Source organism: Eriocheir sinensis, chromosome 63, assembly GCF_024679095.1.
Source record: "Eriocheir sinensis breed Jianghai 21 chromosome 63, ASM2467909v1, whole genome shotgun sequence".
In the NCBI taxonomy this organism is placed as follows: Eukaryota; Metazoa; Arthropoda; class Malacostraca; order Decapoda; family Varunidae; genus Eriocheir; species Eriocheir sinensis.
Genome location: NC_066571.1, coordinates 3,394,322 through 3,408,504, shown reverse-complemented (window position 1 = coordinate 3,408,504; position 14,183 = coordinate 3,394,322). Strand labels below are relative to the sequence as shown.

Genomic DNA, 14,183 nt, shown 5'->3' with positions numbered 1-14,183 from the left:
CCTCCCTTCCCTAACCTTCCTATCCCATCCTTTATAGTGTCCTTGTTCATCGTTTCTGCTCCGTTCTCTCTACACCTTCCTTCGTTTCCTTATCTCCGTTTCTTATCCCAGCGTCTCGGTTCACCTTGCCTTCCTGTCCCGTCTTTTCTTTATCTCCCTCCCTTCCCTCATCTTTCTATCCCTTCCTAGTGTCCTTGTTCACCTCGCGTTTCTGCTCCGTTCTCTCTACACCTTCCTTCGTTCCCTTATCTCCGTTTCTTACCCCAGCGTCTCAGTTCACCTTGCCTTCCTACCCCGTCTTTTCTTTATCTCCCTCCTTCCCTAACCTTCCTATCTCATCCTAGTGTCCTTGTTCACCTCGCGTTTCTGCTCCGTTCTCTCTACACCTTTCTTCGTTCCCTTATCTCCGTTTCTTTCCTTTCCTTTCCCATCCCAGCGTCTTCTTTCTACTTTCCTTCCTCATCCCAGAGCCCCCGTTCACCTCGCCTGCCTGGTCCGTTCCCTCCTGTCCTTACCTTCTTCGGGCCCCCACTCATGGTGCCGCTCCTCACCCGTCCCTTCCTCATCCCTGGCCGCCGGTGGGTCAGGATTCCCATCTTCCTCAGGGCGTCTACGTCTCCTTCGTCGAGTTCCTCCTCCTCGTCGCCCTTCACCGTGTCGGCAATGTTACCTCCCTTCACGCCGTTCAGCCTCCCTTGCCTCCGACCCGCGCCTCCCGTCTGCTCGTCAGGGGAGGCAGGGAGCAGGGAGGGAGAAGCGGGGCACGGCGGGGAGCGAGGCAAAGGGGTAAGATAGGAGGGTAGGGGGGTGGCAATGTAGTCATAGGGTCAGGAAAGGGAATACGGGGGGCAGTGTTCCCTCTAGCTTCACATCCCTGTACGCAATGGATCTCGTCACGTGCTGTGTGTGGAAGCGTGTGCGTCTTATCCTACGTCTTTAAGTGTAGCGCAGAGCAGTTCAGTATTGTGTTAGAAAGTGCTGCACCTTAACCTACGTCATTACTACAGTACATCAGTAGCAGTTCAGTATTATGTTACCATGTGCTGCATCTTAATCTATATATTCAAGTATATCAAAAAGGCAGTTAAATAATAAGTTAGTCTGTGTTTCGACTTAGTCTGCATAATAAAGTAACTCAGACTCAGTGGACTTTATTATGAGTGAGCGTGTGATTACGAGTGACCGTGTGCACGTGATGGACGTGGAGGAATATAAGCGGGTGGCACCTGACGGACTGACTGACGAGTGGCCGCACAGGTGTGGCGGCATAGAGGGAACACTGGCCCAGGTGGCGGGAAAGCATTCTCAGGTAACACGGTGAGGGGAAGGGAGGGGAGGGGAAGGGGCGAAATGGGTGGGTAGAAATTGAAACAAACACTCACATCAAACACACCACACACACACACACAAAAAAAAAACTATTTCAGCATGACGTGGAGGGAGAGGGAGGGCGGGTTACTCAAGGGGGTGACAGGGGAAATAAATGCAAAGATCCACACACACGCGCCCCCGTCCCGTGGGGGTGTCCTCACCTTGCGGGGGTCCAAAGCCGGCAGCTTGCCCCTCACCTGGCTGTCAAGGTCAAGCTGATCCTCTCCGCTCCTCGCGCGATGCTTCTCTTTCCTCCGGCGGGTTCGAGTCCTTCGCCGGCCCGCCTCCGTGTCCTCCTCGTCCTCCGTGTGCCGCTCCGGGTCGGTGAGTCCCTCCACGTCAGACTCCCGCCCAACGGCCAGCCCGTCGCTGAAGGCCGACTCCTGTGGGTGGGAGGGGGGTGAGGTAGTGGGTGGCGGGGCGGGGTGGGACGTGCGGTGCGGCGGCGGTGCCTCAACACCCACTATGCCAGGACGCTCGTGCTGCGCTACTAACTCAAGAGACATGCAGGTCAAGAAGCAACACAAGGCTCCGGGAGTCCCGCGTGCCGGGCTCAATGGAAGTGAGTACCCCTGAGGGTCCCGAGCCTCCGGTGGGGGCAGTATGGGGGCGACTATACCTTGAAGCCGGAGTCGCCGGTGTCCCTGCCGTGCGTGGAGCTGGGCGAGGGCAGACGAGGTGCCGCGTCCTCCACCGCCAGGAAGTCTCGTCCGCTAGACTCGAGCAGCATCTCGTGTGTCCGCTCATCCCCGGGGGGAAGGTCGCTGGAGATGTTTACTCGGTGGTTGGAGCCTCGGCCGTCCTCCCACGCCCGTACCTTCCCCTGGCCTGTCCGTCTGGCCTTCCCGCGCCCTCCTGCGCCGCCCAAGGCCCCTCGACTGTCCCTGCGGCGGCTCAAGACGCTGGGCCGCACCGCTGACTTAGGGCGCATTCGTGACCTCTTGGGCCCCACAGGCTGACGCTCCCCCTGCCAGCCCTCCGCGCCCTCCCCGTTCATGAGCCCGTGACCCTCCTCGCCGCTGAGAGATTCACCCCCCTCGCCCTCCTCCTCCTCCTCCTCTCCCCCGAAGCCGTTAGTCAGGACCTCGCCATTCCAGGTCACGCCCTCCGGCGAAGTGTACTCCGCCTCGCCCCACTCCTCCTCCCCCGGGCTGGTGCTGGCCTCGCCCTTCCCACGGGGCGCCACTACCCCAACCTTCCGTACGGGCTTCTTCCCTCCCACTCCTTCCCGTCCGTCTCCCACCCCGCCCCTCACTTTGCCCTGCCCCTGCTTGCCGTCCTGCTCGGAGTACCAGTCACCGCTCTGCTGGCTCTGGAGGCCCCGCTTGCTGCCCCGCCTGCTGAGGCCCTCCCCCGCCCGCCGCGTCTGTCGCTTCCCTTCACCCTCGGCGGTCCTCTTGCCGCTTCGCTTCCCCTCGCTCAGGCGGACCCTCCTTCCCTCGCCGTTCAGCCTGGCCCCTCGCCCCTCGCGCGAGATGGACCTGCTCTTGGCTCGGGTGGGCGTCACGCGGGCCTTGGGGGTCTTGGCCGCGTAAGGAGACGTGGCCATCTTGAGGCTCTTCCTCCGCCTCCTCTCCGCCTTCTTCTCCGCCTTGCTCATTGGCCTCTGCACGTCAGCATACTCCTCTCCCTCTTCTTCCTCCTCTTCTTCCATCTTCCGGGCAGCCTCGTCGGTCTGTGATGCTTCCTCTTCTGGGGTTCCCGACATGCCTTCCTCCCCCTCCTCCTGAGTTCCTGTCGTTACTTCTTCAGACTCCTGCGTCGCCGTTGTCTCTCCCTGCGTCTCCGTGACCTCCTCCTCTTCCTCTTCCTCTCCTTTCCTTCCTCTACTTCTTTGTTGCAGTTTCTCCTTAGTTACTCTTCTTCCGTCTTCCTCCTCCTCCTCAGCAGACTCTGTCCTCTCTTCGTAGTCTTCCTCTTCCCTGGATCTCCTGCTTCCTCTTCCTCCTTTACTTGTTCCCTTCCTGCTAATCCTCTCACCATCTTCCTCTTCCTCTTCCTTCCTTCTTCTTCTTCCAGTCCCTCTACTTCCCCCTGCGGCTGATTTCCCACTCCTCCTAGCTCCTCTTTCCTCTTCCTCTTGGTCTCCCTCCCCACTCATTTCGTCCCTCTCTACCGACCTCTTTCCTCTCCCAGGCGTCGACCTCCTACTCTTGCTTCCCTCTCTACTTTCCTCTTTACTCAGGTCTCTTCCTCTTCCTCCTTTCCTCTTGCTAAGTTTCCCTGAGGCTTTGGTGCTTTTTCGACCTCCCCTCTCCTCTTCCTCTTCCTCTTCTCCACTCCCTACTTCTCTTCCTCTTGACCGTCTCCCTGCTCTGCCTCCCGTCGATTTTCTGCTCCTCTTTCCTTCCCATTCTTCCTCTTCTTCCTCTTCCTCTTCTCCACTCCCTACTTCTCTTCCTCTTGACCTTCTCCCTGTTCTGCCGCCTGTCGATTTTCTGCTTCTCTTTCCTTCCCTTTCTTCCTCGTCTTCCTCTTCCTCTTCCTCTTCTTCCCTGGTTTTATCTCTTCTTTCCTTTGATCCTTTTCCTCTTCTTAATCCTCCTGTTGACTTCCGACTTCTGCTTCCTCCTCTTCGTTCCTCTTCCTCTTCATCTTCCATGTCTTCCGATTTTCCTCTTCTTCTTCCGCCAGTTGATTTCCTGCTGCCCTTTCCTCTTACCTCCTCCTCTTCCTCTTCCTCTTCCATTTCATCTTCCCTCTCCAAGCCAATGTTCCCTTTCCTTCTTCCTGCTGTGGATTTCCTGCTTCTTCCTCCTGCTCTTCCCTCTTCCTCGTCCTCTTCCTCTTCCTCCTCCTCCTCTTCTTCCCTTGATCCCTTCTTCCCTCCTCTCTTCCTTCCTGCGGTTGATTTCTTACTCCTAATCCTCTCATTTTCTTCATTTTCATCGTCTTCTTCCTCTTCCTCTTCCTCCTCCTCCTCGTCTTCCCTTGACCCCTTCTTCCCTCCTCTCTTCCTTCCTGTAGTTGATTTTTTACTCCTCATCCTCTCATTTTCTTCTTCTTCTTCCTCGTCTTCTTCCTCTTCCTCAATCGTTTCTTCTCCTTCTTTTCCTCTAATTCCTTTCCTCTTTCCTCCTTTTCTTGCTGGCTTCCTTGTTTCTCTTTCACTTTCTTCATCTTCATCGACTTCTTCCTCCTCTTCCTCTTCCTCTTCTTCTTCTTCCTCGGTGCTTTCTTTCCTTCTTCTTCCTTTCTTCTTTGCGCTCTTCGTTGATGCTTTCCCGCTTTTCCTTCCTTCTCTCTCTTCTTCCTCTTCGTCTACTTCTTCATCCTCTTCATCCTCATCCTTTCTTTTCTTTTTCCCTTTCACACTCGGTCTTCCATCTACATCTTCGTCTTCCTCTTCTCCCTCTTCCTCTTTTCCTGTTCTGCTCTTTCTTCCACTTTTTCCCGAGACTGTAACCCCCTTCCCCTCTTTCATTTCCTCTTCCCCGACGTCTTCCTCTTCTCCCTCCCCATCTTCTCCTTCTACACTCCCCTTCCCTCCCTTCCTCCTAGCTGAAGAACTCCCACTTTTGGTCCCATCTTCCCCTTCTTCCTCCCCATCATCTCCTTCTACACTTCCCTTCCCTTCCTTCCTCCTCCTCGCTGAAGCCTTTCCACTTTCTGTCCCATCTTCTTCTTCTTCCTCCCCATCCTCTCCTTCTACACTTCCCTGCCCCTCCTTCTTCCTCCTCGCTGAAGCCTTTCCACTTTCTATCCCATCTTCTCCTTCTTCCTCCCCATCCTCTCCTTCTACACTTCCCTGCCCTTCCTTCTTCCTCCTCGCTGAAGCCTTTCCACTTTCTGTCCCATCTTCCCCTTCTTCCTCCCCATCCTCATCTACCTCTTCTCCACTCTCCACTCCCCTACTCTTCCCTTTTCCCTCCGCTCCTACCAACTGCGCCTCTTCCTTCCCCACACTTTCCCTCCCATCGTCTGCCTCCTCCCCTTCCTTCTCTGTTTCACCCTCTTCCCCTTCCTCGGCGTCCCCTCCTTCGGTTCCTTCCCCTCCTTCCTCCTCCAGGCGTTTCTTCTTTGCCTCCTCCACCTCCTTCTCCTCCGCGGCCACTTCCTCCATGACAAGCTTGCGAATGTTGACCTCCGAGGTGGCGGTCTGGAGGTGAGGTCACGGGAGAGTCACGGAGGTCAAGGGTCACAGAGAAGGAATAGTACAAAACGTAATAATAATGAAATAGTGAGAATTGATGAATGGAAAAGTGGGTTAGGTAATGGAATGGATGTCTTAACTATTATTGACTGCCTTTTCTATCATTCTCTCGACTAATTGAAGGGAGTTTAAGGGGTTAGGCTTTTGTTATTTATTCGTATCATCGTTATTTGTTAAGTCTACTATAATCTATCTATTTTCTATGATTATTCCTAAGGGAGCCTGGGCTTTACAATATTATTTTTAGGGGTAACGCGTTTATAATCCCGGACGGTTTAGGAAAACAAGAACACCAAGGAGACGGAGAGAAGAAGCGCGGGAAACCAAGAATAAAAATGCACAAAGACACAAGCTGATAAAGGAGAGATGGACAGATAGATAGATAGATAGACAGACAAATAGATTAAGCATTGATAGATTAGACACACAGACAGTGACAGCGATATATAGAAATAGGAAGATAGAATAGATAGGTAGATAGAGTATACACAGATAGATAAGAAGGGAAGAAAGCAAGATAAAGATAGACGGATAGATAGACTGATAGATAGACAAATAGATTAAGCATTGATAGATTACAGACAGACAGAGAGTGACAGCGATAGATAGAAATAGGAAGATAAAATAGGTAGGTAGATAGAATATACACAGATATATAAATAGAAAGAAAGCAAAAAAAGATAGATGGATAGATAGAAAGATAGATGAAGGGGAATTAATATCATGGAGCGAATATTGAAAGCAAGAACACCAACACGAGAACAAATACATAAAAGCCTTTCTATAACAACACTTAACAATAACACTAGCACTAACTTAATTATATATGAACGCCCCACGCTATCGAGCCTACCCACCATCCCCTGAGTAGTTCCCCTTGAAACACAACGCAGCGCGACGCCACAGAAAACGAACTCCACAGCGGGAGACTAAAATAAAAAGAAGGGCCACAGCGCAAAAAATAATGGCAGTGAACAGGCAAAAACACACTTACATACACTCTAGAAACCTTGTTGTTAGACTAGATCATAAAGCCACACACAAAAAACTGAGGTATGGTAAAAAAATAAATCCATGTCTAAAAAAATCACTCTGGGACAATGCACACAAAAACACGTTGAGTGGAAAGTATAGATAAATTTGGAGAGGTAGAAAGGGGAGTACTATTCATAAAGAGGCTAAGACGCATTATAAAAACGTCAATGAGAAACACACACACACACACACACACACACACACACACACACACACACACACACAATGCGAAAAAAAGTCACTCACGATTCGAAATATAAAACATGAAAACGCATTAAAATCGTGTCTATTAGCGATCAAACACACACGTCAAGGGACTGAAAAAAGATATATATCACAGGCAAAAAACACCACCACTCAAAATCACACTCGGCTTGACGTGCAAAATGGAAGAGGGAGATTAAGGGAGTGTTCACCAATTTGTACGCAGCACCATTCCAATTAGGACTCATATCAAAGAAAAAAACTAGTCTGGAAGTAAACAACAACAACAACAAAAAGAAGCACATAAGATATTAACTATTGCCACTGAAAAACGTTTTGTATTTATTATTATTACTATTATTATTATTATTATTATTATTATTATTATTATTATTATTATTATTACTATTATTGTTATTATTATTATTTCTAGGGCGCGAGTATTATTTCCTGACATAAGTACGAATTGGTAGGGTGCGTACAAACTGGCTTACACACAGTATGTTAAGGGAGGGGATGGCAATGGAAGGGAGAGGTTACATAGAGAAAGGAAGAAAACAGACACTGATACCAAGTCCTCTAAATTAGTTTTATGGGAAGAGGGTACATACTGGGGAGGGGGGGGGGAGGGTTCACTACTCAACAGGTAAGACTAAATGGAACTTTACGGTATACTGATGGGAAGAAGAAAGAATGAAAGGCAAGTTATGTTTTGTGTAATATATTGCGTGTGATAAAAAAATGTATGAAATATATATATGAATGTATGATTATAGCAGTATAGATAAAAAAAAATAATCCAGGTAAAAAAAAAATGGATATCCAGGTGTGTATGATGAGACGTGTGAACATAGTAATTAATTAACACTAAAAAAAAAAAAATATGAAAAAATATATGCCAAGGGTTTGTATCGACCTGAGTATTGATAAAATATAAAACAAGGCAAAACTTTGTGAAATGTCAAGGTGTGTAATAGGTATATGAAAACGATAACAAAGAAATAAATTATAAGTCCTGTAAAATGTTGAATGTATGGAAACGAAAATCAAAACCGCGTAGACTTCGTAAAAAAAAACATAAATAAAACGAAAAGAAAATGGATCAAATGAGGATATGAAGGCTGACAGTGAGGTGTGTGTGTATGTGTGTGTGTGTGTGTGTGTGTGTGTGTGTGTGTGTGTGTGTGTCAACGTTGCCAGATTGTCGTACTCAGTTTCTCATATTTCCCGATTTCCATCCCAAAAACTTTCCTGGGCCACAGCAACGAGATTTATTTCTATTTATTGTTGAAATGGTTTATTATTCCTGTTTTCTGGTGATATTTATGGAGGAGAAGCTGGTAAATGTGACGCTCCGAGTACGATAATCTGGCAACGGTGGTGTGTGTGTGTGTGTGTGTGTGTGTGTGTGTGTGTGTGTGTGTGTGTGTGTGTGTGTGTAGTGTTAGACAGAAAGACAGGCAGACAGGTGGACGGGCTTGGACTCACCTGCGCGTCCCTCCTGCCGTCCACGCCGTCAGCGCTGCCGCGGGTGTCCGTCTGAGCCTCGGTGTTGACGGGCGAGGCGGTCATGGTGGAGCGGTTCGACTTGTGCACGGAGGAGGCGGAGGAGCTAAGTCCTTCCTCGCCCTCCACACTGCCGTGCTGACTGCTCTCTAGCGCCCTGCTGCCGCCACCACCACCGGCAAGAGCAAGAGGTAGGGGGAGTGGAAGGAGAAAGAGGAGGAGGAGGAGGAAGAGGAGGAGAAGAGGAGTGGTTGAAAGAGTAAGGAAGAAAGAGTAGTAGTAGGAGGAGGAGGAGAGGACAAAGGCAGAGAAGGTGGAGAAGGAGGAGGAGGAAATGAGTGGTGGAAAGAGGCATGGAAGGAGGGAGAGAAGAGAGATAGGAGGAGAGTCGAAGAGGCAGAAGAAGAGAAGAAGGTGGAGAGAGAGGCAGGGAAGGAGGAGGAGCAAGAGGAAGAAGAGCAGGAGAAGGAGCAGAAGAGACGTAGAGGAGGGGAAGGATGAAAAGAACAGAGAAGGAGGGAGAAAATAAAAAAAGGGGGTTGGTAAGAGAGGCTATTTTTCGCTAATTGTACGTAATCATTCGAGTTTTTTTCATTATTTTTTCATAATTTTTCGTTACCTGTAGTTGCCAATTAAATGCGGGCCCTGTTAAAACACTCATGCTAAAAAAAGGAAAATCAGTGACTAGGTAAGAGGAACGTATTCTCGGCCGCCCACCTCTGCATGGCCTTCTGCAGCGCGTGTTTGTCCGTCAGCTTGGAGGCCGCCACCCCGCCGTGCAGCTGGAGGTACTTGGCACAGCCCCGGTTGTTGCGAGCCACGGCGGCGTCCAGCGGGGTGAGCAGCTGCCCCCGGGAGTTCCTCATGATGGGGTTGACCGCCGCCTAAAGGGGTGACGGAGGGGTGGCAGGGGTTAGTGTGTGAATGAGGAATGTCTTGGAAGAGTACAGAGGTCAGGTCAGATACAGAATTGGAAAACCACGTAATTTTCAGTGTTATAGTGAGGTTAGTTGAGGTTTGGTCGGCTGGTTTATTTTCTCTTTCATTCTCTTTGTTTGTTTGTATGTTTGTTTCTTTCTTTCTCATTGTCTTTCTCTCCCTCTGACACCCTCACCCACATCCATCCCTCACCCACTCTCTCCTGTTAACACTAAGCAGCACGACACCACAGAAAACGAACTAACAGCGAGTGACTAAAACAAAAAAAGTGTTCACAATGGAAAAATAAAGTCAAGGGTATGTATGAAAGGAAGACATGCCTACACACTCTTGGAACCTTGTTGTTATATTGGATTATAAAGCCACACACACAGATATAATAAAGGTAAGCAGTAGGAGCAGTAAGCAGCGGGTGTTTTTTTTTCATTATTATTATTATTTTTTTTACGCCCTTGCACTGTCTCCTCTGCTGTAAATAAAAAAAAAAGAAGCCCATGTCTGCAAAAAATTACACCCAAACACAAACACACCCGCGCACGCCCCCCAAACACCCCTTCGCCTCACCTGCTTGTCCATGAGCACCTTGCACATTTCGATATTATTGTTGATGGCGGCGATATGCAGCGGACACCTCCCGTCTAGGTTGGGGGCGTTCACGGTGTCTGGGCGCATCGACATCAGCCATCTGGGAGGAGAGGAGGAAAGTTAAGGGGCTATTACACTGGGCAAATTTTCAGTAGATCTTCAGTCAAAACACGATTTCCGCTGGCGTAGTTCGCATTTGTTTCTTGTTATTGCTGCTGATGATGATGGTGAGTAATACCGCCGTCCTTCAAGGAACTCTACCGTAGCTTTGGAAGATCGTGGACACGTCAGAAAACCACGGAAATATGAGAACCATGCCAGCGGAAATCGTGGTTTGACTGAAGATCCACGGAAAATTTGTCCTGTGTAATAGCCCCTTACGATAGATCCACTCCCCTGTGCAGGATGGAACGTGTGAATATAGAAAAAAAGAAACTTAACTGGGTATAAATAGCAGGAGAAAAAAATCTGTCGTGGGTTTGTATCTACCGTCGTGTTTAAGAATGCTATACTTGGCAACGCTGTGTTAATTAAATGTCAAGGTGTGTGAAATGCTACGAGTAAAGAATAACAAAGAAAGATATTATTATTCAAACACACATTAATTCATTCATCCTTACCTACATACATACATACATACATACATGATTATAAACATCAATATCATAGTTAAGTTGTATATTTTCAGAGTCCATATATTTATTCAATCGTTAGAATATGCGTAGCTACGAGGGAAAAGCGTATTATTAAGTATTCTGAGAGAGAGAGAGAGAGAGAGAGGAATATATGCATGAAGGAAAAAATAAAAGAGAAAGAAAGAGAATAAAAATTGAAAAAGAGGAAAAGAGAGGGGGAAGGAAGGGGAAGTGTATAATTATAGACAATGGTTTTAAAAAGTGTATTTCATTCAGTTATTTCAGGTTGCGTGTGAGAGAGAGAGAGAGAGAGAGAACGAAAAGAAACCCTTGGCTCTTCAGATTAAAAGAAGCCTTGATCCCTTTCCTTCCCTGGTCATCGAGCCACACTCCATAATCCGTTTTCTTTCCCTTTACCGCCGCGCTCTGTGAAGTGAGTCAGGCAAAAATGAAGTGATTGAAACCCCAGACTGAAGCAAATTCTCTTCCTCCTCCTCCTCCTCCTTCTCCTCTTCGTCTTCCTCATATTATTCCGCCTCTTCCTACTCCCCTCCTCTTTTTCTTAGTCTTTCTCTTTTTTCCTTTTCATTCTTTTAAATATTTTCCTTCTCCTCTTCCTCCTCCACTTCCCCTTCCTCACCTCTTAGTTCTTTTCTTCTTCGTCCTCCTCGTTCTCTCAATCATATCCCTCCCCTTCCTTTCCTCTATCCATCAGTCCTTCTCCTCCTCCTCCTTTTAATTGCACTGGTTCTCCTCCACCTCCACCTCTTTTCACTGATCTTCTTCCTCCTCTTTTCATTGATTTCTCTACTTCTTGTTGTTGTTGATCTTTCTTCTTTTTCTTCTTCTTGTCATTTAATGTTCCCTCCTTTTTTTCTTTTTTCGTCTGCATCAGCACATCTTCGTCTCATCCACCCTGCCTCCTTCACTTTCCCTTGCCCTCCTCCTCCTCCTCCTCCTCCTCTTCCTTCTCCTCCTCCTCTTCCTTCCCCTTCTCTTCCTCCTCCTCCTCTTCCTTCTCCTCCTCCTCTTCCTTCTCCTCCTCTTCCTCCTCCTCCTTCTCCTCCTTCTCCTCCGTTTCCTACTCTTCCTCCTCTTCCTTTTCCTACTCTTCCTCCTCCTCCTCCTCCTCCTCCTCCTCCTCCTGCCTCTCCTCCGTCAGACACTCACAGCACAAGATCTCGTCGCCCGGATTGGCAGGCCTCGTGCAGCGGCAAGTCGCCCTTCACATTTCTCTTCCACATGTCGGCGCCTTTCGCATGCAGCAGCTTCAGGGTCTCCAGCTGTCCCTTGGCGGCCCCGCAGTGCGCCGGCCTGAGGGTGAAGCATAGCAAGGTCAAGGTCAAAGGTCTGGGTCGTGAGTCATACGTATGTGGTTAGGATGTCAGGTTAGGTTAAGGTTAAAGGTCAAAGGGAGCAGCCGGATTCTTATGAGTGCACGCTTTTCATTTTATGGTGCGGATGCCTTGTCAAACTACCACCGCGCTCATAAAACTACCCATTGAAATACCCATAATCTCTACGAAAGCTTTATTAAATGTTGGTGTGTAAGCCCCGAGAGGTTTGAGAATATGGGCCTTGGCTGCAGAAGACATGTATGTGTATTCATATTTGTAGGAAATTGAATCTGCGTGAATCAATATCTGCAGGCAGTGTTTGTTTTCTTAAGTTCCACCCAGCCCTTCCTCCCCTGGCGTGTGTGACAACAATCATCAACATTTCACTTTCCCTCCTCTAACGTTTTTACCTGAGGGAAGTGGGTCACCTATATGCAACGCCACTTCAGTTTTTACGTATATCAAAATTTTTGTGGAGGGGCATCTGGAGCTATTTTAGGCACACCCTCCCCCTTATTGCTCCTGTCACGCGTGAGAAAAACAACACAATCTGAGGCGGGGTCAAGGCCAGGCGGACGAGGCCTCCCGCCGGTGCTCACGTGCGGCCCTTGCGGTCCTGCTTGTCGGGGTGCGCGCCGTGGTGCAGCAACAACCCCGTGCAGTCCGCGTGGCCCAGCGTCACGGCGTAGAAGAGCGGCGTGCACCCGTTCGAGTCCAGCGTGTCTACCTCAGCGCCGCAGAAGTTGAGCAGACAGTCCAGACACTCCAGGTGACCCCGGGAGGCGGCGCAGTGTAGGGCTGGGGGAAAGGGGGGGAGGGTGTAGGTGGATGACGGGGAACACACACACACACACACACACACACACACACACACACACACACACACACACACACACACACACACACACACACACACACACACACACACACTCACAAACACCATGACCTATCACTCCAGTTCATTATTTATAGCGTCAATACATCAGTCTGAGGCCCGTCTCCCTCCCTCCCACACGACACTTGTCCGCCCACGCCTGAACATGAACACCCTGCCATCACACCTGTCCACCCTCACCTTGCAGCACCCTAGTTTTACCTTTACGCCCCCACACCTCTGTAAGTACACTGCCTCTCTCATACTTTTCTCTCTTTCCCTCTCTTCCGCTCTTTCCAATCTTCATCCACCATACACATATAGTTTTTTTTATCTCTCACCATCCGCCATGAATTTCTCCAATTAACTTCTATCTCTAAAATCATATCTTGCTGTCCTCCCTCGCCAGCACCTCCAACTCCTCCTCTCCTCTCTGCACCTGTCCAAAGTGTCCAACGCTATACACACTTTCAACATCCTCTTGCGCCCTTATATCTAACACAATACATCTCCACCTTTGAACAGTTTCCCATACATCGCACCTGTTAATTGTTACCCACCTGTTGATTCCTAACCCAATACACTTTCACTTTTACATCTATTAGCCACAACCTCTTCTTGTCCTGCCGCTGAATTCCTTTCCTTAAAACATCAGTCGCACCCGTTCGTCCATACTCACTTTCAACACCTTTTAGCACCTGTCCATAGTTAACACAAAACACTTTCACCTTTTGATCTATTTTCACCTGCCTCCACCTTTGTCCTACCTATAAACTTTTCTAGTCAAATGCCGCGCCTGCCAATCACTACCCACACTCAACACCTTTCCGCACCTGTCCATCATCAATACAATTCTCTCCCCACAATAACATCTGATTACCCAACCTTTTCCGTATCTAACTAGCGAACTCTTTCCTTATCGTATCCATAATAACCCAATTTTAACATGTATTCATACTTGCCAATACCTGACCCAATACTTACCTAACTCTCATATCTACGTTAGTACCTCAGACCTCCACCTGTCCATATTATTAACATCCTCTTTATCATATTTCACACTTGCTTATCGTCACCCACTGTCATCATCTTTTCCTGCACCAGTCGATAATTAACCTTTCACATTTCTACCTTACATCTAATTACCTGAGTCTCTACCCCACTTTTCTACCTTATTAAACACCTTCCACTGTCACACCCGTCGACTAAAACTCCATTTCAACCACCTTTTTGCACCTGTACATATCAAATGAGATCCCAGCCTCACTCTCGTTTTGCCGGCCAGTTCCTTTCCTGAACACATCTCATTATCAAACCTGTACACACCTGAAACAACCCTTGACACCTGACCACATTAACCTTAATACACCCAACCTTGACATCTCTTCCCCGAACCTCCCCCCTCGCCCAGCTGTACCAAGACACGTCAACTCGACACTCCAGCTTTTACATCTACTGATTCTACTCACCACAGTCTCCCCCAATGACACCAGGTGTGCCAAGACGCGTACACTCAACACACACCTTTACAGTTTTTCACCCGT

General features: G+C 48.7%; 1 protein-coding gene across 16 annotated transcripts in view; it reads right to left on the bottom strand.

Moving 5' to 3' along the window:
• Nucleotides 1-14,183, bottom strand: part of LOC126986861 (serine/threonine-protein phosphatase 6 regulatory ankyrin repeat subunit B-like) — a 124,462-nt gene that overhangs the window by 10,513 nt on the left and 99,766 nt on the right. For 8 of the 16 annotated variants that reach the window (XR_007739997.1, XR_007739998.1, XM_050843313.1 and 5 more), the window contains 8 exons: nucleotides 12,365-12,563; nucleotides 11,599-11,742; nucleotides 9,773-9,893; nucleotides 8,987-9,153; nucleotides 8,252-8,429; nucleotides 1,991-5,470; nucleotides 1,533-1,754; nucleotides 516-719 (listed from right to left, as the gene is read on the bottom strand). Coding sequence is in view for 11 of the 16 variants with exons in the window: in XM_050843313.1 (XP_050699270.1) it covers nucleotides 516-719; nucleotides 1,533-1,754; nucleotides 1,991-5,470; nucleotides 8,252-8,429; nucleotides 8,987-9,153; nucleotides 9,773-9,893; nucleotides 11,599-11,742; nucleotides 12,365-12,563 (4,715 nt within the window). In the remaining 5 variants the exon portion in view is untranslated. Of the gene's footprint in view, nucleotides 1-9; nucleotides 720-1,532; nucleotides 1,755-1,990; nucleotides 5,471-8,251; nucleotides 8,430-8,986; nucleotides 9,154-9,772; nucleotides 9,894-11,598; nucleotides 11,743-12,364; nucleotides 12,564-14,183 lie in introns of those variants that run through there. The other 8 variants (XR_007740000.1, XR_007739999.1, XR_007740001.1 and 5 more) reach the window with 8 other exon arrangements.